This window comes from Cinclus cinclus, chromosome 3 (genome assembly GCF_963662255.1).
Source record: "Cinclus cinclus chromosome 3, bCinCin1.1, whole genome shotgun sequence".
Classification (NCBI taxonomy): Eukaryota; Metazoa; Chordata; class Aves; order Passeriformes; family Cinclidae; genus Cinclus; species Cinclus cinclus.
The window spans coordinates 15,287,890-15,313,733 of NC_085048.1; the positions used below are offsets into that span (position 1 = coordinate 15,287,890).

A 25,844-nucleotide genomic window follows, 5' to 3' on the forward strand; every position below is an offset into this window, starting at 1 on the left:
GAAAGCAGGAAGTATAACAACAACAAATACAGAAAATTGTATTTGTTAAATAGCTCCTTCACCTTCACAGATCAAACTCCTTTTCAAGGAGTGTCAACAAAGACACACAACTAGAGTTTATTTCTTCTCAGTGTAGCAATTTAATAGGCTTTAAAATCCTGTTAAAATATCTGAAGTGCAAACGTATTGCAATGTGCCTTTCCTTGTCCTAACATTTTTCATATTAAGACCCACACCTTAATCCCTTGGCAGTATAGACTAGAAGCAACTGCCATACAGACCTAACCTACCCAGGAACTCCTCCTACTCTAGTGGGTGGTCAAATTCTATTAGGAATTAGTAACAAGGTTGGCATCAACAAGCAATATTGTGCTTGCCACAAAATGTAGTATGGCCTCCAGTATTTTCAGACCTTTCACTTCCAAAGAGACAATCTGATTGCTCAATCTTCTTAAAAAACATAAGTTGAAGAAAAATTTGTAAGTTGATACCAGAGCTTTGGCAAGAGAAAATGACTGCACAGTTTATATCACAAAGTGATCCAAATAATGCAAACTGAGGTGGAATGGCTAAAATGAATGGTTACAAGGATCTCATCCACAGTAAATATAAATTCATTTATTGAAGATGCATTTATAAATCACTTCAAAAGTGAAGAAAAACTACAAAGGTTGGGGTGAGGTTTTCTTTTTAATTTTATGCATTATTTGAAAGTGCACACATAAAAGTAGCATAGCAAATTTATAAAAACCTCAAGACCTAAACTTTAACTTGAATAGTATGCAGGTTTTAGGATTAAAAACCAAAAACACTTCAGCTGTTATTGAAATACTTTAAAACACAGATGCCTTGATAATGCCATAAAAACTTCAAAGTCTTTTGGGAAACTTTTAACTTTATTAGAGAAAACAAGCACCTGAAAGTCCAATTAAAGCAGAACAACCTTATAACTGCTTTCCTCTACTTTATTAAGGAGAAGTTTAAGGGAAGTCTTTGTGCAGAAGCATTTCAGAGCTACAGCTCTAAATGACATCCAGGCCAAGAGCTGACAGAACACATCAGCTTCTAGAAACAAAAGTAAAATACACGACAAAGCAAATCTTGACAGTAGCCCTAAAGCTTTGCCAGTGTTAATAGCTTTGGCATCTGTTCCAGTCTGAACATGTCCTCTCACCTCCCTGCACATTCCCCATCCACTTCAGTTAAAATCTGGATTCAGCACCTTGTGAATCTCCAGAGACAGATCTATTTAAAGAGTACCCTTCAGAATATTTTTTCAACAGTAGCAGGTTGCATGGCCCTGGCTACATTTTGGATGAAAATATTTACAACCAAAACATGCAGAGTGCTACAAGGAAACATCAGAGGAGAGGCATGTTTTTAAGGTCAATATGTTGAAAGCATTCAGATTTGGATACATCACCCATTTGTGAGAATGCACATATGGCTATGCCTTTAACAAAATACACCCCAAATTATTTCCAATTACTGTACAGAACTTTTCATACTGGTCAGTATCCTTTAACCTTTTAGAAAACTAGACCTCAAACACTGAATTTATTAACAGATTTTCAAAGTGACCAGTTACTAAAAATTTATTCTAGCAGCATTAACTTCTAATAGGCAAAGCTATACAGAGCTATAATTTCTCATTATTCTAGATTCCTTTTTCATAAATATGGCATTTGCAAGCAGTAATTAAGTTCACCTTTTTTTTAATACGTATTTCTTTCTGGAGGAAACTATTTTCCCATTGAGACACCAAATTCCAGGACCATTAGGTTTCCTCTGCTAGCCAGGAAAAAACAAAAAGCTTCAAATCTCAACAATATGAGGCGTATTAGGAAGGAGTAGAACTTTACAGAGATCTGCTCCTCACCAGACAGTGTTAAAGAGAGAAGGTGCCTATGCTATTGCAATATTTGTTTAAAAAATTACATTCATGCCTATGCAAAATTACTCTTCCCTTCAAAAACAGAGAAAATAAGAGCCACAAACTGAGAAAAACTACAGACTTAGCTACTCTCTCACGACATATCCTCTTCTTATACACCCAAACTGAAGCAAAAGGACATTGGTGCTACTAAAAAAAATACTAGCACACAGAAAAAAGAACTACAAATATTCCTTGAAGAAGACACACAAAACACTCAGGTAGGACAGGCAACAAAAATATGCATTCCAACTTCCCATAGATACTTATTTTGGTGTTTTTCCTTTCCAAAGTGTGGAAGAAAAGTTACTCTTGTCAGAAACATTTTGCAAAGATACGTTTCTGGTTTTAAGAGAACAAATAGCTTAAGATTTTTGGTAAAAAAGCAACACCTCCAAGCTTTTAGAAGTATTCTTGAAATTTAATACGTTAAAAGATTTTTCTGGGGAAGGGGTGTAGCTTGTAGCAGATTGATTTTTAAAATCACCTAAACATCACATTTCCCAGATCCATTTGCCTAATGAATTCATCATACTGCAATTAATAGATGACAAAGGGAGGGTTTTAGTCAGCAGAAGGCATCAGTTAGAAGACCCATTCCATTTTCCTTTCCATAGGAGTTGCCTGCCTCAGTATAAGAGGCTTGGGATAACTGACTCACACTGAATCAGGATGCCTCTTCTGATACATAATCTCAAATAGTATATGTACATCCAGAGAAGTTCAAATCAATATAATCAGTATGAAATACATTTCACTGTTGATAAATACATTTGCGGCTGTATTCATCAATATCATGATTAGGTAAAAAGAGAGGACAGCATCAAAGTGAATGGAACTGCCCTAAATCCCATCAGCTGGAAACATTCCCCAAAGAAGTGATTATGACCAGCTGGCTACAAACTACAGACATTTGGTCTAGACTCACAAAAGCATTTGATGTGTCTTCCTGCCATTGATTTCAGCAGACACAGACTTTTAAATGCTCCTGGGAATCTGGGTCATTTCCCCTTCCTAGCCCCTGGTATAAGAGTTCTGTGAATTCAAGTAAATTTGGTACTTAAGATATGGGAAAGCCTCTAGCTCATAGGACGTAATTAGAATCTGCCCTTTTTGCACCCTCTGATTAATGTGAAATTGAGGCTGAAAATTCTCCATTTATAATTAAAAATCCTGTTCTTCCATTTGGCTCCATCCCATTTGGCTCACCAAAGAGGCTTTTAAGATTTACTGGCTTCAGCTGTAGCATTGGTCCCCAATGGATGCTACTGTTGTTTTAGCAATTTGCTTGATTTTGTTTCCCTGACTCACTTCCCTGAGAAGCAAAAACCCTCTCTTCCAGGGCCACTAAAATCTCCCTTTACAAATATAAATGGAAAGTGGGGAAAAGTAAAGTAAAACACCATGATCACACAGTAAATCAAGTTGGGTTTTGCTGGTTTTACCATTTAAAGCAAATTGAGATGTGTGTTTTATAATGCATAACTACTTTATTATGGGAAGCTTTTAGGTGTGAGAAGTGTTGGAAGAGGGGGATTTGTTGTGTTTTTGTTCTCTGCTGGTTTCTTTTGTTTGGGTTGAGTTTTGACTTCTGTAAGGAGAAAGCCTAGGACATGAGATATTTTCATAAGCTGAGAAATTTTTAAGAATGGTGATTGCTAAAACACAAATAGTCTTCAATATGAAGAGCTGTTATAATTCCAAAATACAGCCTTCGGCTTTAAAATTCCAACATTTTTTTCTTAAGCATTTCTTACCAAATTTTTGAAGAGTGCAGTTAATTCCTTTGTAAACACAGAAAATTTTAAAAACGCTGTTCCCAAATCTGGGTCATCCCTGCAAACACAGTTGCCACCAAACTTCTCCAGTGCTTGTGTATACTGTTCTTCATTTTCCACGTGAGCTTCAAAAAGAGCAAAACATGAAGATAACATCAGTAGATAAAAGGTTACTGAAATCACAACTGATAGGGTTTTTTTAAAAAAAAAAACAAACAACACTTTCCAGAGTCATTGCTAAAAATGTTTACATGGTACAAAAAACAGTCATTATTTACACTTTAACACTGATACGCCAGAAGTATGACATATCTCACTAATTCTGGTTTGCATGTACCTATCCATATGTTGTACAAGTGACAATGTGCCAAGACAGCACAAACATATGACACTCTAGAAAGACCCATAATATTTCTGCACCATAGGAGAGACCTCATAGCAACTCCCAACTCCTACAATGAACTTTCAGATTTTAGAGTCTTTCACTAACACTTTATTTTAACTGTGTGCTATTATGTTTTACTTTGTGTTGAAAAGGAAACAGAGGAGCTAGTGTGCTGGCAGAGTCTTGGATCTCTACAACAGAAGGCAATAGATCCAATGCTCTTGTGTAATCCAGGAAAAAGGACTATAACCCACATTACAGAGGAGGACAAAACCATATCTATGTTAGTTCTCTGATTCAGGGCAGCAGCGGGGATCTGAAGCAAATCCTAGCAATCTGCATTTACCACAGGCTAGTTCAGTTCCGAAAGCAGTTCTGGTTCATAACAGATTCCTTTCTGAGACAACAAAACCAGAAGCTCTGCCCTAAAAGTTGTCCAGTAGTCCTGGCCTACACCAGGACAATTCTTCCAGCATACTTCTAACATCAACATTCAGAAAGCTTTGAGTTGCACATATTGGGGGATTATTCAGCCCAGGGCAGGAGAAAAAATCTAGCCATAAAATAAATTCCCCTGATTCAAATATAAAGGAAATCTTAGAGGCTTCAGTCTTAACTACTTTGCCCAAGTGATTTACTCCTAGGTCACCAGGTTATTTGTCTATATAGACAGGCATAAAAAGTCCCTTTGTCAAAAGTCAGTATGACCTGTGGAATAACACACAAACAGAAAATTTTTCTGAACCCAAGTTTAGTGACTATGTCAAGCTTGAGCATGTGGACAAAGCACACCAAGTTGGCATCTGAGTAAGTCAACATTGCCTATTTCTTATTCTAGCTGCAGAAAAATTCTAGAGCTTCAAAGGAAGGTAGGGAAACAAAAAAAAAACAAAAAAACTCCACACCTCAGAGAACAAATTATGTATTAATAAGGACAAAGACAGTCTTGGTCATTACATGAGACTAGCATAAATCATGAAGATTATTTAGAGAGGATTAATCTGTTTAAACAAACAATGATGCAGTTTCATTTCAAGCTCATTTGTACACATCAACACATTTAATATCCAAAGGATTTTTGACATTATGTTCTTTCCCAAACTTCAGTGAATTAGTTATACAACCTGTTCAATAAACTTATCATGCTCCAGACTAAAAACAAGCCTGTCTGTTCATGTGTCCTATCTGGATAGCCATTCAAGAATTTTGTTTTTCAAATAGCTACATATTTTCTCTAATTTCCAATATATGACACTAAAACCCTGTGCAGCAGTGGTATAACACCATGTAATTAAAGACTGACATAATGTACATGCAGAATAGAAATTACACAAGCAGCATTAATTCTACAATTCTTTAACTTGAGCACTTGAATTTGCAGCCTGTGACAGTTTGCAGATAGCTATTAAATTTAAAAACTGAATACTAGCACTGAAAGTTACTTATTTTCCTCAGCATCAACAGCAAGGGCTGAGCACTTACCAAAATTTTTGCTGTAGAATGAAGCAAGAATGTTCAACTAATTCTACTGTGTGACATATACACACCTGAAGTAGCTTTCAATGAACTGGCACAGGCAGCAAAAACGAGGATGTAGCAGGTCACACCTCCTGTAGATCTCACATCTACCCAGTAAGGTGAATTTTTTCCACCACACTGTTTTCTGCATTCTTGCTGCTTCCTGCACCCATCTTAGCTTATGTGAACCCAGGTGCAAGAAGAGGTCAGGCCACAATTCCTAGAGCAAAATGAGAAAGCTGCCCCCTGCATGAAAGCAAGGTGAAAAGGCTGCTACCATTAAGTGCTATGGTTAGATGTGCAACCAGTAGCTGAGCCATGCTGACTTTTTACCTTAGGAAACAAGCACAGCATCCATTCCACATGGCATCCCCAGGAGTCTTCTATTCCCCAGCATCCTAGGGACAGTTCTTCTGGATTCTGAGACATTCCCCAGAATGCTGATGGTAGTTTACTGCAGCAGTACCATTAACTGAGCTGGTACTCCCCAAGTGCTTCTGAAGAACACAAAAATCTACTTTCCCTATGGAACTCTCCAAAATACTCTTCCTGTCCTATGGTGTTTTCCTAACAAATTTTACAAGTTTCTCTACAAACAAAAGGTATGAAGTATACAAAAAATTAAACTTGATCCAGTTTTGAGGGTTTAGAGGCTTTCTTTAAGTAAGAACCCAAGCTAGGTACAAATTGGGAGTCACTGTGTAATCCTTAATAACGGTTTGTAAACTCTCACATTAAAAAAGAAAGACAAAACAGGTACATTAACTATTTAGGGAATCTATACTGAAAATCGAGTCACTGTGCTCTTATGAGTGTAGGACCATGGGGTTTTTTTAGTCAAAAGGAACCCCAGAGGCTGACAAATGGCTCGGTTAGTGATGTTTCTGCTGGTGGAAGATAAATGCCTCCAAACCCTTCTTGTCAAGATTGGGTGGGCAGCACAAATTTAAAACATGGGTAAGGTACTGATTTTATGCAAAGACTAGTGTTTTGCTACAATGTTCTAACAGGTACTCTATTTACGAGGTACAGCCTAGCACACTAAAATTTATTTTTTTTTTAAAAAATCAACAGCCAAAAAAAAAAACCCAGCCAAGAAAGAAAAAGAAAGCATGCCAAATCAATGAAACAGTTTCTAATGAATCTTAAACTGGACCCTCCACAATCCAAAGATAACAGCTTTATTACATTCAACAAGGAACTTCCTTTCAAGTAGCTGAGATGAATTATACCACAACATTAGTCCTTGTTCTAACCTTGTCTGAACATCAACACGGCCACAAGTTCTGTCAGATATTGGTGGCTCTTCAAGGTTGACAGGCCTATCTATTTGGCATTTAATACAGGTTTTGTTAGCTCTAATTGCTATCAACTGCACAGTGAGAACAAAAGCCAACCAAATGCCATTTCTTATCCACAAAAACAAATGTTGTTTCTTATTCACAAAATGCTGCTGATCCACAAAAAACAAAAGCTTCAGTGATTTTTTCAAAGGAGATAAATGTACACAACTCTAAGACATTTGTACACATTTAAAAATGCATACAGCAATAATTATTTGTATTTTATACAGCACTGTAAGAAAACAGTCTGATTTTTTACATCATGACAATAAAAAGTTGCAGCTTATCAGATCCCTCTTCTCATGAAGTTCTCAATATACATAAGTGGAAGCCACAGAGACTGAGGTTTTACATAGCAATAGAGCCAATATAGCTTCTTATTGCTTCCAAAGAGTAATTTCACCACCCCACACCCTCATCTCTTAATGATACACATGGCCCTACCATTTCAGGCACTCATCTAATCCCAATTAAGTTGATCTCACTGCATATGCAGATTTATGCAAGCTTAGAAACTCATCCAGGGATCTGCAAACCAGCAGGTGTGACAGAAGAAGCAGGTAGCCCACACCCAGTGAAAAGAGGAGAGCACAGCTTCACCATTTGGTATCAGTATGGTAGAAAGAGAGGTTTAGCGACCCCACAACATCTCATCCTTACTGAGGTCATGATCAAACAGCTAGTTCAAGATTACCATTTAAAATGCAGATATTTCTCTTCTCAGAGTTACCAATATAACTCTTTCTGATTCAGTAAGACATCTGACTGCTTAAATCTTATCATTTCACCAGTATAAACTAATAGGAATTATGTACTTACCCAGACCAGATAAATTTATGGCTTTTACAGATTTCTTCATTTTATAGAGAACAGTTCGGTCGACATCCAGAGCCTAAAAAAATAAAAAAGAGAAAAATGTAATAGTGGGTTGTACTTTGGAAAATTTCTGCCCTGGAAACCTGCTGTAGTTACAACTATTACATAGTTACCTTTATTTCCATAATTAATAAATTACTTGCTATTTGCTTCCACCCCCATCCACACAACCTAGTCTGTCCCCTTGCCCAAAAAAACACCTCCTCCATTTTTGGCTGGTGACTGGCATCATGTAAACTCAGCAGGAAACAATTTACACAGTATCATCTTTCCATGCTAAATTATTAAAGAAGCTTAAAACAGTTTTCACCCATCATATGTTCTGACATTGCTGAAGAAATGAACAATATCACTTCCTTAGGCAGAATATTGAAAATGGAATTTAATTCCACTTTTCCTGGATAATTTAGTTAATTGCATTCTCAATTATATGAACTTTCTAACTGCTATTATGCTGAGCAAAATAAATTGCATATCTCTCAAATATCCTTCACACAGTTTCACACTAGGCTAAGCTTTCCCCAACACTATATAAAATTCAAGTTTAAATCTTGTCCAGAATGCTCAAGCACTTATAATCAATTTGTTTCAAATAAAGAAGTAAAAGCAAGCAACCATTTTGCTTACTGAAGTGAAATATGAGCAGACTCAAAAATGTCGAATTGTTCCAGAAGGGAGAAGCAGAATTATGGTTATACAAATTAATTTTTTTTTAAAAAGAAAAAAGTTGTGAAACTTGAAAATATGTTTCAGAGATGGTGGTGTCTTTACAACCCACTGAAGAACAATACTGAACACTACAAATTGTATTATGACAAGAGCTGCTTAGCATGATACATGATAAAGTAACAAAACACACCAAATTAATTCCAGTTTTCATTCAAAACATTTCAATGAGTTGCAGCAGCTACACATCTGACCTACCATTGTTTTACTGTTAATCATCTGTGTAAGAGACACAATGCAGATAAGTCAGCCCCTAGGAGTCTATCCAATTATTTTAACACAGTGAATGCAAAAAGAAATATTAAGCCCCCTGATTCTGGGAGTATTCTTAAACTGAATGTATTTAGACAACAAATAGCTGAACAAAATCTTCACAGCACTCCATGGAAACCAACCGATTTAGACAATGCCTTAACGGTTACAGTGTCATGGTACTGCTGTATCCACTGGAGGTTTTACCTCCAGCATCTTTACAGTCCACATCTGAAACGTATTAGCAGAAGTGCAGAGGCCTTTTCACCTGGAGTTCTGAAGTACAGAGGAAGGGGAAAAAACCAAACAATCTAAGCCCATAAAAGCCATGCCAGATGTTCATGCTCTTCAGCAATTTGATTTCCATCTACTACAAGTCTGTATCTAGCGTGATCTCCAAGGTTAGATTAGTCACCTGTTTGGATAGGAGTACATGAAGTGAATTTCCTCATTGCATGCCTTCTAAAAGTAACCTCAGAAAAGCACTCTGATCAGCTGACTACAGAGGAATCACTTAATTGATGATGGCATCAAAGGGCAATGACCCCCTTGGAGTCCAAGTGAAAGCAACGTCTCCAACTACAAGCAATATGAGCAACAGTCCAACGAGAAGGCTGACAGCCAGGGACTTAAAACTTAGAAATTCAGTTCTTAGCTACGTCTTAGATTTATGTGTACAGCTGAGAAAATATTAAATCTCTGCACCTTCGTTTGGGGGAGATAATTCTTAAGGAAGAGAAATGTTGGAAGGACAAATGCATTGGATTAATTGTATTACCATGGTTAGGGACCAGACAGATCTATGGATTCATAAAATCCTCTGGCCCAAGACTGCCCCAGTCAGAAAGCATAAACTCCCAGTAAGGAAAAAAACCTCAAATCCTCTTCCTCAACTAAAGTCATCATTTTGTTTTGAAATGTCTCTCAACCCACTTCCACTTTCACCAGGATAAGGCAGCAGAGGAACAAACCCACAAGGCACAGCATGACCAGAGTCCGAGAGAAATGGCAGCTATTGCCCCAGTACACCAGTGACAACTCAAGCATCAACCCATTTCAGACAGCCGGTCCACATAAAAATTCAAAACCAAGGATACAGAGAAAACACCCCACTAACAGTCCCAAGGACAACACAACAATCAAAACCTAAAACCTTAATGTGTTTAAACTGTACAGGCCAGGCTTTCTTGGGTACTCTCTTCATCCCCTGCCTTTCTTTTCAGCTGTGTCAGTGCAAAGTTGTACCTGAAACTTAACAAACCAAGACTAGAAATTGGTGGGAAAATCAGTTCTGGAAAGCCTTCCAAACAGGAAACAAAGGACAACAAATATCTAGCAATTTGAAGAGGCACCTGGATACATTTATGAAATATAATTACTATGTTTCTAACTGCAGCAAGAAAACTACACTTGCTCTTGTAGGAGGTTTTGTCTATTCCTCCCTTCATCTTCTTACAGTGTGTGACATTTAAGAGCGCCTATGTGTGCCTGCAACTAATGGGCAAAATACTGAAAAGCTTTGCATCTTTAATACTGTATTTCAGTCTTGCTTACAGACCAAAAAATAGAGAGGAGGACTTTGCCTTTGTTTAATTGAACTGCATTGGTGTTTACTCATATCTTATGTTTCAAAGGAGTAATTTCAGGATAAAACTTGAAAATGTCAACTCCTTGTCTTTAATGTTGTTCTTCATATTTCCTTGTCCTTTTCTTTGTCCACATCTTAGCACTGGGAAATCAGTTTAAATCCAGCTGTAGCTACATTGTAGTTCACATTTCTGTGTTTATTACATAAATATATACACATGATACTAATGCACACACATGCACTGAAATAAAGCTTAATTCAAATTCTTGGTGCATTCTCAGTAATTTCAGAAGCGGGGAATTTTAAAATGCCTTCAGATGTTGCATATACCAGCATTTCTTTTTATCCACTTAAAGTGTCCAGTAAACCCCTGAACAAGAAGACCACAGTGGGATCACTATGTCCTCTCATGTAATGTTTCTAGCTTTGCCTCAAAAACTCTATTGTAAGACATTTTAGCATCTATTTTAGCATCTGTTTCAGCACAACTTAGTCTATGAAGCCATATAAATAATTTTCATAGTCCCACTCAGCTTCTACTGATGAGCACTCAGACTTCTCTATTGTTAAAAATAGTAAATATAGCTTTGACTTAAGGGGGAAAAAATTCTCTGCAGTACATAGGACAAGAAGTCACATTATTGTGGAAGTGGTGTTATACACGTGAACTGAAACAGAAACTCAAAAGTTAATTTCTTGAGTGCGTCCTTGTCTGTTCAGTCTTTTTTTCCAAATACAGTATGTATTTCTTCTGTTAATTTACTTTCATGTGATTTCTGATGGCAATCTGGTTAAACCATTTTTAAGGTAAATTACATTTTAGTCTGAAGTATCCTAGGGAGGGGAACAAGCATATCAAAATCAAACATAGATTTTCTAAGGAACACAAGACAGAGGACTCAAGCTACCAGTGACAAGTAGCAAAGCCTTTTTCCACATGTAGGAACAAGGTCCAGTTTCACTTGCCAAAGGACAATTTCCATTTTTGCAGCTTCAAAGATTTTTACTTTGAACAGTAAAATATGTCAACTAATTAGAACCAAATCCATTTTACCAGGAAGAAATCAGTCTGAGATTACTGGAACTTCCTAAAATGTTATTCTACATATTCTACATTCTAATACTCTAATTTATACATACATCTATATGCCTCAATCTAAATAATAATAATAATAGTAGTAGTAGTAGTAGTAGTAGTAATAATAATAATTCTGTTTAAGTCTGTATCACATTGCCTAGAAAGTTTTAAGCCCACCAGAATATACAATTTTCAAACATTTAGTTGCACTGCTTCCCCCCCTCCAAAAAAAAAAAAAAAAAAAAAACAACAAAAAAAAAAACCAGCAGAAAAATATTAGCATCAATCCCCAAATCTATATTGTCTAAATAGATCTGTGCAATATAGATGGTTGGCACGAAAGATGAATGTATATTTGCTCTTTTCAGCGGAGAGAGAAGAAAAAAACTGTTCTATTATTAGTATATTTAATTGAGGGAGGAAAACAAAGAATGAAGATAGAAACTCAAAAACTGAATATCCCAGAGATGATTTTGGCACCTTTTACAGAGCCAAAGGGTATGGGGAAAACCAGGGCAGTAGCAACATAAGTGGAGAGACTCCAGGCTCTAGTGGTTCATAAACATCTTTTGTGCCAAACTAACAAGAGAAGTCTGGGTCTTTATCTTATACAAGTGTCCTCACACCAATGTCTTTTTTCTTTGTGGCCCAGAAAATAATTATCTCTGAAGGAACAGAAAAACAGCCATACTGGATCAGATCAACACTGCATTTAACCTGATATCCTCTAACAGGAGCGGCCAACAGCAGATGTTCGGAGCAGCAAGCAAGGAAAAGCACGTACACATCCTTCCCCAGGATAATCTCCCAGTTTCCAGGAATGAGTTTAAAAACAGACTGAGATACTCTCAACCATAAACACTACATAGCCCAACAGGCTATTCTCAAGAGAAACAAGAAGCCCAAGTTTTCTCATTCCAGACAAGGGACTGAGAGCATACCATGGGAAGTAGTGACAGAGGAAGAGGAAGGAGTCGGCCATCATCTTTACTTTATTTTGCATTTAAAACAGCTCAAAATCTTGAACACATTCCTTCCTTCTTACCCACAGCAGTTTCCTTTTGGAAAGTGTAAAAGTAACTATTTCACATTTTCAGCTATTTGGATGGGGCTTTGCTGAAAGTATTCATAGCACTGGATCTGAATTTGAGGAAAGTTTCAAGGTTACCATTTTGTAAAATAAAGAGTCCATTGGAATAACAGCAACAAATGCTTGGAATTACTGCCAAAGCAGTAACAAAATTTTTGGAAATAAATCCTTGTGTAATTTGAAAAATTATCCTGGTGCCAGGAACCTATGTGTTCTTCCCTATACTGAATGTCTAACTGACAAATATACAAAAAATATTAAAACACTGATATTTGACCTACTATACATAGTTATCTTAATATTATTTCTTTAAAATAAAATCAGTTCTTACTCTTAATTTTAGCAATTTGATTTAAAACATCAGGCTACTCAACAGTCATAAATTCTGCACTTCATACATTCCAATATTTCGGAATAAGTAATAATGCCAGAGGCTGCTGCAGATGCTGAACACATATAGGAACATCCCTCTGAAAACAAAAGGGCACAGGAAGAAACTTGGTCAGTTAAGGAAAAGAGAGGCAATCAAGTAGTTATTGTACAGACGGCAGAACAAGACAAGGCTCTTGTGCCTCACTGGACTGGTCTTGCTTTAAAATTAACAACAGCAAGTTTTTTATACTTGTATCCAGGAAGCACAATAGTTTGGCTTTTCTGGTGTATCTTTACAGGCAATCTGATACTCGCTGTAATTAATCCTTGCTGACTCAAAAGATCAGAGATACCCACAGACATTCTGTCTCAGTTTGCTATTTTTCTACTAGAAATGAACTGTCAACACCACTGGCTTCACTTTTCTGTTACAGAGGGTGGTAAAAAACTTCCCAAATTATGTCATCCCTCTCCAGAATCCTCTTTCCATTCTCCTACTGTTATGTCATTTCCTCCTTCAATTCACTAGTTCCTTTTCTAAATCCTCCCCAGTTTCCTTCCACTGATCACCTTGCACATTCACAGAGGGACTGACACAAAGGGTGGAAAAAGCCCTTACAGGCATAGTCTGGGGCAAGGCATTGTAGCTTCTGAATGTATCCTAGAACAACAGTAATTTAAAAAAAAAATAATTTGGGGCAATTACTTTACTTGAAGTATGCATGTGAAAAACTGCAGTAGGTATGACAGTTACTTTGTATAAATGAGCTCCTTGGTTTGAGACCTGTCATCTAAAGAGACTGAAGTTTCAGAGACAAACCTGCAAAAAAAGGATAGAGTTCATGGCAGAATCATCTCTGAAAGGTACCTTTCCACAAAAGCATTATTTCTCCAGCATCTGGGTTTGTGGTTCTTGTGGGCCCAATGCTAAGGCAATCTTTTTAAACAAGCACTGGTGTACATGGCAGAAGAATGTAGTAAACTCTTAAGCTATGGATATCCACAAAAAAAGGTAATACCACTGTGATTTGGGAAATTAATACTTGAAAGTGCAAGGTAATTCTGCTGCAAAGGTAAATGATGGGAGAATTTGGAACTGCTCTATGTTGTGTATAAAACCAGACCTGAGCATGATGACTTTGTACAATGCATTTATTAAAACAAAGAAGGGATGCCTAAAAACCAGAATAAAATTCTCTAACAGACTACTTCTATCAGAAAAGAATCAGAGGTTCAGAGGTATAAAATGTTACATCATTAATACAAGTCACTAAATGAGACTGTTTCACACTAAACAAAGCAGATTCTGTATCTGAGTATTAATTTCTACAGTCTTCCCTCACTACAAAAAGTTAGAAATGCAACAGATACTTATCTGGGAAACAGACAACAAGCATTTTAGTGAAATAAAATCTCATGCTTAGAGAAATAATGAAAGCTGCTTATGCCAACTCTTTCTCCAGAAGACATCCACCTCCTGCATTAACCAACTTTTACACTGAGAAATATATTTTCCTTCTCCAACACAGCAGCTATCTGCTTTCAAAGATATCATGACTGGACATTAAATATAGATCTCATAAGAGCTCTCTTATTATTTACAGTTGCTCATTTATAAACAGAGGCTGTGTAAATAAAACTCTAATATTTAATTGCCGTATATTTTTTCAGTTGCAGTAAGCAACTCCTGATATCCATCTCCATTTATTTAATACTACATGCTTCAACATCCTAAGATATATCACCATGTAAAATAAAGTAACATAGGCAACGGGATTAAAGTTCCAGTGAAGATTGTCTTAAATGGATGAGTAAGATTTAGCAACCCTTTACCCATGGGTAAAATTCTCTGGTCCTCACCCCACAAGGACTTTTTTCTATCTTCATGGTTTTGCATTTCTGTCTTCTGTCAGCATCCATCAAAGCTGTTCATGGTTTGGAGTACAGCTGTTGGAAAACCTGATCCTCATCCTGTATCATTCAACAGCATTATGAGGAGCTGGCTGATGGGATTTTCCTTTTGCAGATTTTTTAATTCAGTAACTCTTTTCCCCAGTATTAAATCTTTTTGGACACCATCAGAGGCAACAAGAATTAATCTTTGCAGAACATAATGCCCTTTTATTCTGCATGCGATAAGCTTTCTGAAAAGAGAATTTTTAGTTATTTATGCAAGCAATTAAAAAATCAAAACATTTTCCAGATACTCAAAAGTTCCCATATTAGTGGTCTAATTTGGTATCTGTAGTCTTCAAAAACTCTACTTGAACCAGCCAGACACTCCTATTATAGTCTCTATAAAGCAATGAAAAACTAAACAGTTATGTTTCCCCCTCTGTAATGTACTTACTCTATGTGAAAAATGAGAATCTTTGCAGTGTGTGCATAGATCAGCTGGATGCCATAAACTGATCTATCCCTCCCCATCCAACACTCCTTTGACTTTTTCTTCATCCAATAATTCTAGAGACAAGAAACTAGCCTAGAAAAGAGTCTACAGCAACATAGCAAAATCAAACTTCAGTCTTAACAGGCCTCTGAGAGCTCCTTAACAGAAATAAATAAATTGGTGTCACAAACATCTCTGGCAAGCACATACAAGGTGTCCATTCTAAAGGGGAATAGAAGGCACACAAACTCTATCTAGTTTATCACACACCTGAAACTCTCAGGATGCCATATTCCCACAACAAAGAATGACAGAGCTATCTAGAGGGGACTTCAGGAGAGCAAGGCAAATCACCTCAAATGAACCAACTATTCCTAGGGACATACAGAACCAGCTGTCATCAGGTCCATCAGAGGTAAAGTACATTGGACATCATCTCTCTATTATCAGGGTAGAAATTTGTTGCACATAAAATCCAGTGTCAAATGATAAAACTTATTTTCTCTTGAAACATCATAAAATTATTTCTGTTCTATAGTGGCTTCCAGCCTTCAGCCTGTGATTTTCATTCCAACTTCTCTGCAATTCACTCTATCTTTGGAAATCTCTGCATGGTCTCAGTATCAATACAGTTAAAATAATGCATGTGAACTGCCATTCACTTTAGGTGCTCAACACAGAAATCACAGGACACTATTAAAATCTTGAAAGCAATGGTCTTAAATTCCACTGAAATTTCAGCAGCTTTAAGAATAATTTAACACAATTATTAGTGCACCAAACAGTAGATATACAATATTCATTTACATAATATTGTTGCAAAAATAAAAGCTTTATCCCCAGAGTGGACTTCGTCAAAATAATGAGAGAGTTCATGTCATGGAAGGCATCTATCAAATGTAACAGATGGTACTTCCCCATATCATCAATGAAGCATTAGGAAGGTAAATTCATGCACAACTGTTACCTAAGACAAAACACTACCTAAGACAAAGAACTTCTGCACTTAAAATTGAAGCAATTTAGAACAGAGAAGCGTGTCCAGGTCAATCAGAACTTCTGTTCTTAAATGAATAGGAAAGAGCTACTGAACCAACTGATGGAAGCAGAAGAGACAAATGCTTGAATCTATATGCAACCAAGCACTGTGTGTCCTTACACCAGTGTCACATCCATATGGCCTGGGGGACAGAAAAGGCAGTGGCAAATATGACCACTCCATCCCTAGAACAGACTGGGCTGGAAACACTTATATGAAAAGCTTATCATCTACATCCAGACCATTTAAGCAACAGAAGAGAATGAACTAAGCAGAAGAATGAAACCAAACAAAAAGCAGCTTACAAAAGATTTACTACTTCATTGCTTCTTCAGTGCTTTTCTCATCAGTGCAATTAGCATCTAGTCTACATGGAGCTCAGAGCGTAGGCGGACTCTGCTGGCATTTTTTCTATTGTTGTGTAACATACACCTACAGCGCTGGAAAATAAACAAATTATTAAAAATATCTGCTCTGCAAAACTCCATACTGCATGTTTTTCATGTGATATATGGAGCAGGGGTTATGTGTTTGCAAACGCTAAGGAAATTTCTACTCCTATTGCAATTGCCAAACTAATCCTGTTTGATGGAAGGGGCTTTAAATGATTACTAAATGCATTTGTTTCTGAGTCAACTGCCCTAGAATACAGACCAAGTTTCCTTGAAATTGCATATTCTAGGAAAGAAATCTTCCACTAACAATGAACAGAAATCATCAAACATGAAAGAAATCTTCCACTATCAATGAACAGAAATCATAAAACATGAGAAAGTCTGTAAGAACATCCACTACCCTTCACTACCATTTTCCCCTCCTATATGCTTTTTAAATGTAGTACAAAGCTTTCAGGAATGTGAAAGTAGTTTGTTCAGCTCTAATCACTTCAGCTGTTTTGATGTATCTACATGCATACTTAGCATAATGCCTAGACAGAATTATAGATTTCAGGCTAGAACTACATTGATAATCTGATCTTTAATCAGGGCTAGCTGGTGGGTCCACAAACAGCAGATGGTTGTGAACACCACACTGCTCCAAGACAACAAGGAGCAGAGTTTCAGCCTTCTCCCTCAGTTCTCTATTTCCTCTTGGTTTAACAAGTTGGATGCTAGAATTTATACTATAGCTTCTTTCATGTAAACTTTTACAGCCACCTCTTAAAGAATATACTCCAAAGAAATACACTTCACTGCACAGTATGTCACTTACATAGTAAATATTTTTGTGAAGCAGAATTCACACACACAAAGAAGCAAATTTTTCAAATTCTGTCCAACACCTACTCACTTAAAAACAAATACATGAGATGAAAAGTACTGAATCACACCACCCAAGCTAATTTCTGCAAAGCACTATTGCTCATAAGAAAAAGCCTGTTCAGTTACAACACTGTATCTCAGTTTCTCCATCAGTAAATTTCCCCCTGTAAGGTAAATTATCTTCTCTTTCCAAATAAAATTGAGATACATACAGTATCTCAAAAGGTCTGCATAATACTTAGAATCACATACCATTTTTTGAGGGACATACAGAACTCTTCTTCCACTCCTAAACTACACAGTAGGATACAACTATCACCATTATTCCCTGTCCTCAACCACCACCCTTTCTCTATACTCCTGCTCGCCTCCTAGCTACACTGACCCTTTTCACATTAGCCCTGCCCCCACGTTTTCAGGACTGTGTTTTCATCCTACTTCCTGTGTGAATACTGCCACACTCCCTCTTCCTTTGCAGTTCCTGGCAATTCCAATTCCTCTGAACTTCCTCAGACTTTTTATGCATTTCCTCATCCCCTTCTTAATGCTTCTCCCCAAGTGGCAATTCCTGACCCTTCAATTTCTCATATGCCATCACAGTACTTCCGCTTCTGGAAAACTCAGTCTCTCATTTTGTTTTTAATTCAAATTTCCTTTTCTTGCTCACAATTTTGTTCACTGCCTTGCTTACTTGCATCTCTATTCCTGCCATCCATTCTACCTTCTCCCACAATTTGAGCTCAAAAACTGCAGCAGAGCACTTGTTTAGATTTGGCAATACCTACATTATCTTTAATACTACTACATTCTAACTGCAAATTATGTCTTCTTTTTCCCTTTGCAATTCTATGTGCTTAAGAGTGTTTTTGTTTTCTTTACTGCCTCCTGTCACTCCTAAAGAAAATTGACCTTTGCAAATTTGTCTTTTAACTTTACACATATTCTTTAATACAAAACTTTCTTCTAAATACCTGGCTTTTTCTTCACATGTCTGACAGGCTCAAATAGTTTGTGACATTCTTCCTGAGGTGTTTCACATCTGTAAATTTTCTCATTATCTTCCCCTTTCCTGGGATATTTAATAAACATTTTTCAGACTTTAGTACATGAATTTTTCAGTTCTATCAGCCTCACCAGAACTCAGTTTAATGACTTTTCCCCTATACACACACACACACACACACACACACATGTGTGTGTTTTGCTTTTAATTTCTTTGTTTTGCTTTTAGTACACAAGCCCCTATATTCAATAAATGCTTCATTAGTTTCCACAACTTGATTCCTTCCTTTAACCAGTGATTCTCACATTAATCCCTCCAGCTTCTGTTTCCCTGTATAAAAGTCAGCATCTTGGCTTGCCATGACAGATGCCTGACTATAACATGACTTCTTTCCTCTCTAGCAACTTCACAAAGAATATAAGATTTATTTGGAGACAGCAAGGGCTGAGAACAAGTGAAGGCTCTTGCCACTGGCCCATCCATGAAAGGCATTTCATCTTAGCATGAAGCCCACCTGAGCTCCAGACATTGCTCCAGTACCTTGGACAGGGCTGGGCCAAGGCAGGGACTTCCACAGAGGCAGAATAAACACCAATAATTGCTGTAGTTAAGGAGTTTTAAGAAATTAAGAAACATAAGGAGACTGTAAACATTTCAAAAGCACGGAGAATCTTGATACCCAAGACAAGAGAGGGGAGAGTCAGCCTACAAGGCTAGACACAACTTTTGTGGAGTTTTAAGTGGAAAGGTTGTTTGTGGGAAACTGGGGCAGACAGATTGTGTGGGCTGTCAAGAGTGAGGCTCAGCAGGTGCAGTGCTGGAGCTTACACAGGGAATGGCTGTATGTAATATATACACATATTCACACATATGGAAGGTGGAAATTATAAAAAAATAATAGCTTTAAGAGTTGAATTGTTTAATAACCACTACTCCAATGCATATGAATAAGAAGAAAGCATTTCAGAGTAGTTCAGCTACTAACAAACTACACTAGAGATGCACCATGTTTTCTTGCATTTCTCCACTTACACTCATCAGCCAGACCCACTTGACATGTGGACTGTAAGGACTCTGAAGCAGGCTTTTGTCCTGTGATTTTGCAATGCACTTCAAAATAAAGGCTTCACCTTTACCTAATATTGCTGCATATTATGGTATACAGAGAACAATTTGAAGATAAGAGGAAATGAAGGTAGATTCAACTTCAGCAGAAGTAGCCACTTTCTACATTACCCTCTTCTAGCGTCAGCACAAAGTACACTAGATTCATATAAGATGGTTCTGAAAAATACAGCAACATTATGGAAAACTGAAAACACAAAACCCCCCAGTTAGTAAAATACTTCAGAAAGATTTATCTCTTTCTCTATAAATCTATATTTTTCATTCATCCTCCTAGGAGGAATGGGGGCATTTGGTAAATGCTGAAGCAGATTCATCACCAAATGCACTAAGGTAAGGTGCACAAAAACCTTTTCTTGTGGTTTGACATTGTTTTAACTGACTGCATGTTGATGTTGAAGGTTTAAGGTTTAAACCACCTATTTGAAAATATGCACTGAGCTCCAGCTGAAGACATACAGTTTAGCTCCTGCATTTATGCAATTTTCATCCTCTGTATTTCTCTCAAAAAGAAAACAATTCCCACACTCCTTTTGAAATCATCACGCCTTTTGTGTCATAATGACTTTTCCAGAAACCTCTCTGGATGCTGGTGACAGAGAATCTTGATTCCAGAAAGGAAGCAAAAAATGTGGAACACAAAAAAATTTTAAACAACATGCCTTTATGGGAGTGTATTTAGTAATGATGTAAGAAAAGTGTGCAAATATATTCTACTAAAGAGCACGCTACAGTGGGAATAAAGATATATTTTATTAAAAAGAAATACACAAGAAACCAATAATAAATTTCTCAATATAAATTATAAACAATAATAAATTTCTCAAAATGCACTACAGTATATGACACTTCCTACTGCTTCTCAAACTATACAGAAAAACCCTCTTCATGTAACTTTGAAATTCAAGGCACAATCATCAACTACAGGAAAGCAGAACCCAGTCCTATAAATGCAGTGAGCAAAAAGTAAATATACAGGTGTATCCATGTATCTAGACTCACATTCCACCACCCTACCATGCTGCTATTACATCTCCCTCTTGTTAGCTTTGCAGAACCAAACGCAGAAGAGAATATTACCAAATCCTACCATACAAGAAGGAATCAAATTCAATAAACATTGATCCCTTACACCACTCCAAGCCAGATGAAAACTGTGGATTGCCTTAGGTGGCAAGATGATGTTGCCATTTCTGACAGAAAACTGCATTATAAATGACAGTGAGGAAGAAAAGGATTTGATTCAGAAATTACATGCCGCATTTGTAGAAGTGGTAATTAAAAAAAATATTTTAAAGAGAAAAAAAAATCATATTTTAAATAACAGAATTATTAAGGTATAGTCATCATGGAATGGGACATAGAAAACAAAGTAGAGACCTGAAATTACAAGTTATGTATTTCACATTAATTCCTCAACTTTAAAAAAATTCCTTGAGAGCGGCTTTTAAATGGACTGTAAGGAATTGAAATCTATTTCTATCCAGAGAACTAAAACCATCTTTCGTACCACTATACTGTTTCTTTTGGTTGTACACTTTGATGTATTTCCCCCACATTTGTCCTCTCTACTTTTAAGAACACATTTATACCAGTGGCAAGTGCCACTAAGTTGTGGAGGTGTTCCAGTAACCTATTAAATTTCTCTCAATGTTTCCATTATCCTTCCTTCATGGGGAACTCTGTGCATGCCATTAAGTTTAAGTGGGTAGGTAAATTTTGTACCTATCCTGACGTAGATGGAAATGTCTGCTGCTCTCTGTTTACATATTAGCCTGCAAAACTGCTCTCTATCCTACTTACTTGGTCCAGCACTGGACCCCAGTAAAAAGCCAGAACTGAAATATGGGCTTCACTTCCACGCTTTATTGTAAAACTTGTCTCATGCTTCAAAAAAAAAGTGGCACAATTAGATTCTAGTCATTCAATTACTCTTTAAACTAATTTCTAAAAATTGTAAAATGATCACAGCTACTAGAACCACTTTGCAGGTTTCATTACAATTTAGGGGGTATTTTATTTAATTTACAGCGTATAAAAGAGCAAAGTGTCTGTTCTAAGTAACAGCAGTACTGAAATTAGATTTTCAAGCATTCATAGTTTAAGAATGGTCACCACAAAATTTTAGATCCTGTAACCTTTAATACAAACAGACAAATAAAAAGGCTGCAGTCCTCAGACCAGATTACTGATTTCAAGCAACCCCTCCCCCAATCATGTGACCACACTCTGCACTCCATCAATTAAAACTTATTTAATCTTAGTCACTATCACATATGTAAAGATTAAACAATAACCTGTAAGGGCCTGTGACATATTGCCCACTAGCAATTTTGTTTCATTCCCAACATTTTGCTAAACAACACCTTAATCTGAGAACAATGCAGAAATTATACGATTCCTTTTAAATCGCTCTGTGTTCCACAAGCTTGCCTTTCCTAATCCCTTTTCCACTACTGAGAGCAAAGAAACAGATTAAGCAAAGAATCAGATGCTTTTTCTGCAAGTATTTGAACAGGCACCAGCTCCCAAACTGCAATGCAGGTGTTTCTGGTGATCTCAAAAACCATGATCCATGGTATGCAATCAGTCTATATAATCACATAAAACAGTAAAACTGAAAGTATTTTCAACTGATACTAAGAATCAACCATATTGTGAAACTGACAGAGGTCAGTTAATCCAAGTTCAGACTTAAGACAATTCCACTGCCCACAAAGATATAAATTATACACTTTTAATTGTCCAACATCTTATTGATTTCCTCCCTTAACAAGCCTCTCCCACTCCACCATGGAAAGCTTCACTAATTAAACTTTGAAGACTATTAGATACCTTCCAATTATCAAAGACAGCATTACAAAACTAGTAGCCAGAAACATTAAGTGCAAAAGACATCACAGTGGGATGTGCAAACATAACTGTGTTTGCAAACAGTTGAGCTCAGGCTAACAAATGACAGCAGCTTCCCCCTCCTGTGCTCCTGCATTGCCTCCCCAGCTCCCAAAGGAGCACCAGACTTGGGAGGCTAGAGCTGATTTCATGCAGGCAGTTGAATACTCCATTCCAGAACCAGATTTTCTGGGAGCAGCAGTAAAGAGACATCTTCTAAGTATCAGTATTAACCACTTAATTTGCTGATTTAATAAATGTATACCATTTCCTGGGAAGCAAAAATGTGTCTTCGGTTAATAAACTAGCTCTTAAAGTCGCTTGTTCAAACGAAGGCGTACACAAAGTCAGCATTGAGCCAGTTTCAACTTATCTATTAACTAAGTGCTTTAAAGTTACACATTCCCTCCATCATATGCAGCCAGACTTCCTAGTTCCCAGAAGTACACTGCCTGCTGCAAGAGAGCAGTGTGCTCTGGAAACCAATCCTTCACACTACGAGTGGCACTGCAAGTGCACAGGTTCTTTGTATTCCCGGAGCATTTTTAGATGCATTCTTTAATAAGCTTTAGTTCATAACAAGCTGATGAACTACTTCTTGCCCAGCCTCCCAGAAAAAAAAAAAGTGCTGAGCCCTGACTTCTCTATTGCACAATTTATAGACAGCTTTTTATCCAAGAATCACATTTAACCTGAAAAACCAGGTACATCAAGCTAAAGGACATGAGTATTTCCAAACCAAAGAAGTCTAAGCCTGGAAAAAAAAAAAAAATCACCATTTTGAAACTATGAAAATATATTTGTTGCTCTTGACAAATCACAGAGAAAAAAACATTTCCACACATGCTTTCAAACAGCAGCACAAACAGGCAGGAACTGCTGATATTTTGCCAGAAGTGTCAGATAGATCAATGCTATTAACAACTACTGCCTGTCTCTGCAATCTCTCACTCTCTGCCTTGCAAACTTTACTAGGCTCATTCTTTATCATAAATATTACTAAAGATAATTTTGTACTAAGCTAGCAGACAACATCTAATACCAGAAATATGCAGATACAAAGAAAGATTTAATGTTCTGATTGGGTTCCATTAAAAATCAAACACCAATCCACTATATTCAACATGGAGAAAATACTTTTTTCAGAACTGTAATAAAAATCTCTAAATCTTACAAAACTGCTTTTGACCCAAATGCTTATATCAACCTCGATCTTGTATTAATCAATTATTAAGCAGATCTACCTTCAATTAACATTATTAATTACTATAAATATTCAGGAAGAGGTTGTCTTTGTTACAGAACTGTTGATCTTAAGACTATCGGGTTAATAATGCATAATTAAATCCAGGCATTTAAGTGCAAGAGCTTGCAGGGCAGAAAATTACTTCAGGAACAAGATTATTTTGAATTCAACTCCTTGCTTTAGTGGTTTTGGAAACTGGCAAAACAGGAAAATCCTGAAAAGGGTGTTTAAACACCTAACCTGGGTTTTGTTCACTTAAGACACGCTAATAATCCATTGCTAGTGGCAGTTCTTTTGTAAGAAGGGACATCAACAACTGACAAGATTCCTTTTGCTGAAGAGGCTCTTTTTAAAATGCTTACTGCAAAACAAATCAACTAAACACACACTGTAAGAACTGATGTAACAGGTAGACGGAGCAAATTAATCTGCAGCACAAGTAAGATTCCCCCCTCCTACAAGTTACTTCAGAGAAGCTGCTAGAGGAGTCAAGATACACAGACGCTTCTCCTTTCATTGTGCATGTATGACTGGGATGTGGAATGTGCTCTCACTGTGTTCAGACCTGTCCCAGATTTCCCACTGATTTGAAACAGGAGGGAAAAGAGCCTCCCTCTCCCGAGTGCTGGCAGACATCTCCCGCAGGAGACGGGGTGGGTTCGCAGCATCAGGTTCAACGGCACGTTCCGAGTATCTTTAAAGACAGAGAAACACTCGGCTCTTGGCGAGACAAAAGCGGCTCACGCCAGGCACCCGCAGCCCGGCTGTCCCGCAGGAGGCAGGGAAGAGGAAGCTCGGGATCCCGCACACCGAAGGGCGGGCACGGCCCTGAGGGAGCAGGTCCCCAGGGAAGGCTGCCTTAAACCGTATGGCCGGGAGAAGCGCGTTTAAATTTCTGTGTGCGGGAACTGGAAAGCGGATTAAATCCCACCTGTACCCGGAGGCAGGCAGATACACGCTCAGGGAAAGGAAAACAGGGAAAGCCGAAGCTTTTTTTTTTTTTTTTTACACGGCAGCTAGCGAGGCCAAGGCGGTTCAGGTGTCGCTGCGAAGGAAGGGGTTCACGGAGGAGACTGCCGAGTTCAAGTCCCCCCCCACCCCCCAGTTACGAGGAAAGAGGGCGGAACCGCCCGGATCGGGGCTCCTCGGGCACCAGGAGGAGCGACGGCTCAGGCTTCCCCAGCTGAGGACGGCGGGCGAGCCTGCCCCGCCGTGCGCTGAGGGGCGGGCGGAGCGTGAGCCCCACGGGCCGGGGGAGCGGCGCCCCAGCCCTTCCCCCGCTCCTTTTCTTTCCCCTCTCCAGTCGGGCGAGCCCCATTTCCTCCGAGCGGCAGTCGAGGGCGCTGCTCGGGGCCGGGCGGGAGAGGGAGCGGCAGAAGCCAGCGCCGGTAGCGCCTTGTTCTCTGCAGCCAGGCCAGAGAGGGCTGCGCGCCCCGCGCCCCCCGCCCGGGCTCACCTCCTCGATGGCCGCCACCGTGTTCCTGCACTGGGCCATCCGGGTGGTGAAGTTGGAGGCGGTGGGTGACTTGTAATCCTCATTGGTCTCGGACACGAATTCCGACACGGAGATCTGGTCCGGCATGGCGGGGCGGGGATGAGCGAGGGGAGGGAGGGGGAAAGCAGGCGGCTCCAGGGACAGGGAGGGGAGGGCGCAAGGGGGGGGCTCCCCCTCACATCGCCCGGCAACCGGCGGCGGCAGCGCCCTCCTCGCAGCCCCGCCGTCTGGAGCGGTGTTGTTCCTGCGCCGCCACACAAGGAAATTCCCCGCACCCACACTCCTCCTCCTGCTCCTCCCGCGCGGTCACGCAGCACCGGGGGCCGGGCGCACGCCCAGCCGCGGGAGCTGCCGCCACACCCCGCCCTCCCGTTCGCTTTCTCCCTCTCGCGTTCCTCCTCCTCCCTCGCTCCCTCACACGCTGGCGGGGCGGGGGCGGGGGCGCGGTCGCGCG

At 38.6% G+C, this 25,844-nt stretch overlaps 1 protein-coding gene across 1 annotated transcript in view; it reads right to left on the reverse strand.

The window, feature by feature from the left end:
• The window catches only part of ASAP2 (ArfGAP with SH3 domain, ankyrin repeat and PH domain 2), an 88,714-nt gene that overhangs the window by 57,301 nt on the left and 5,569 nt on the right, over positions 1-25,844 (reverse strand). Inside the window, exons 2-4 of the mRNA XM_062488501.1 lie at positions 25,352-25,481; positions 7,777-7,849; positions 3,691-3,836 (exon numbers count right to left, since the gene is read on the reverse strand). Of these exons, the coding sequence (XP_062344485.1) occupies positions 3,691-3,836; positions 7,777-7,849; positions 25,352-25,477 (345 nt within the window). The 5' untranslated portion in view covers positions 25,478-25,481. The remainder of the gene's footprint in view (positions 1-3,690; positions 3,837-7,776; positions 7,850-25,351; positions 25,482-25,844) is intronic.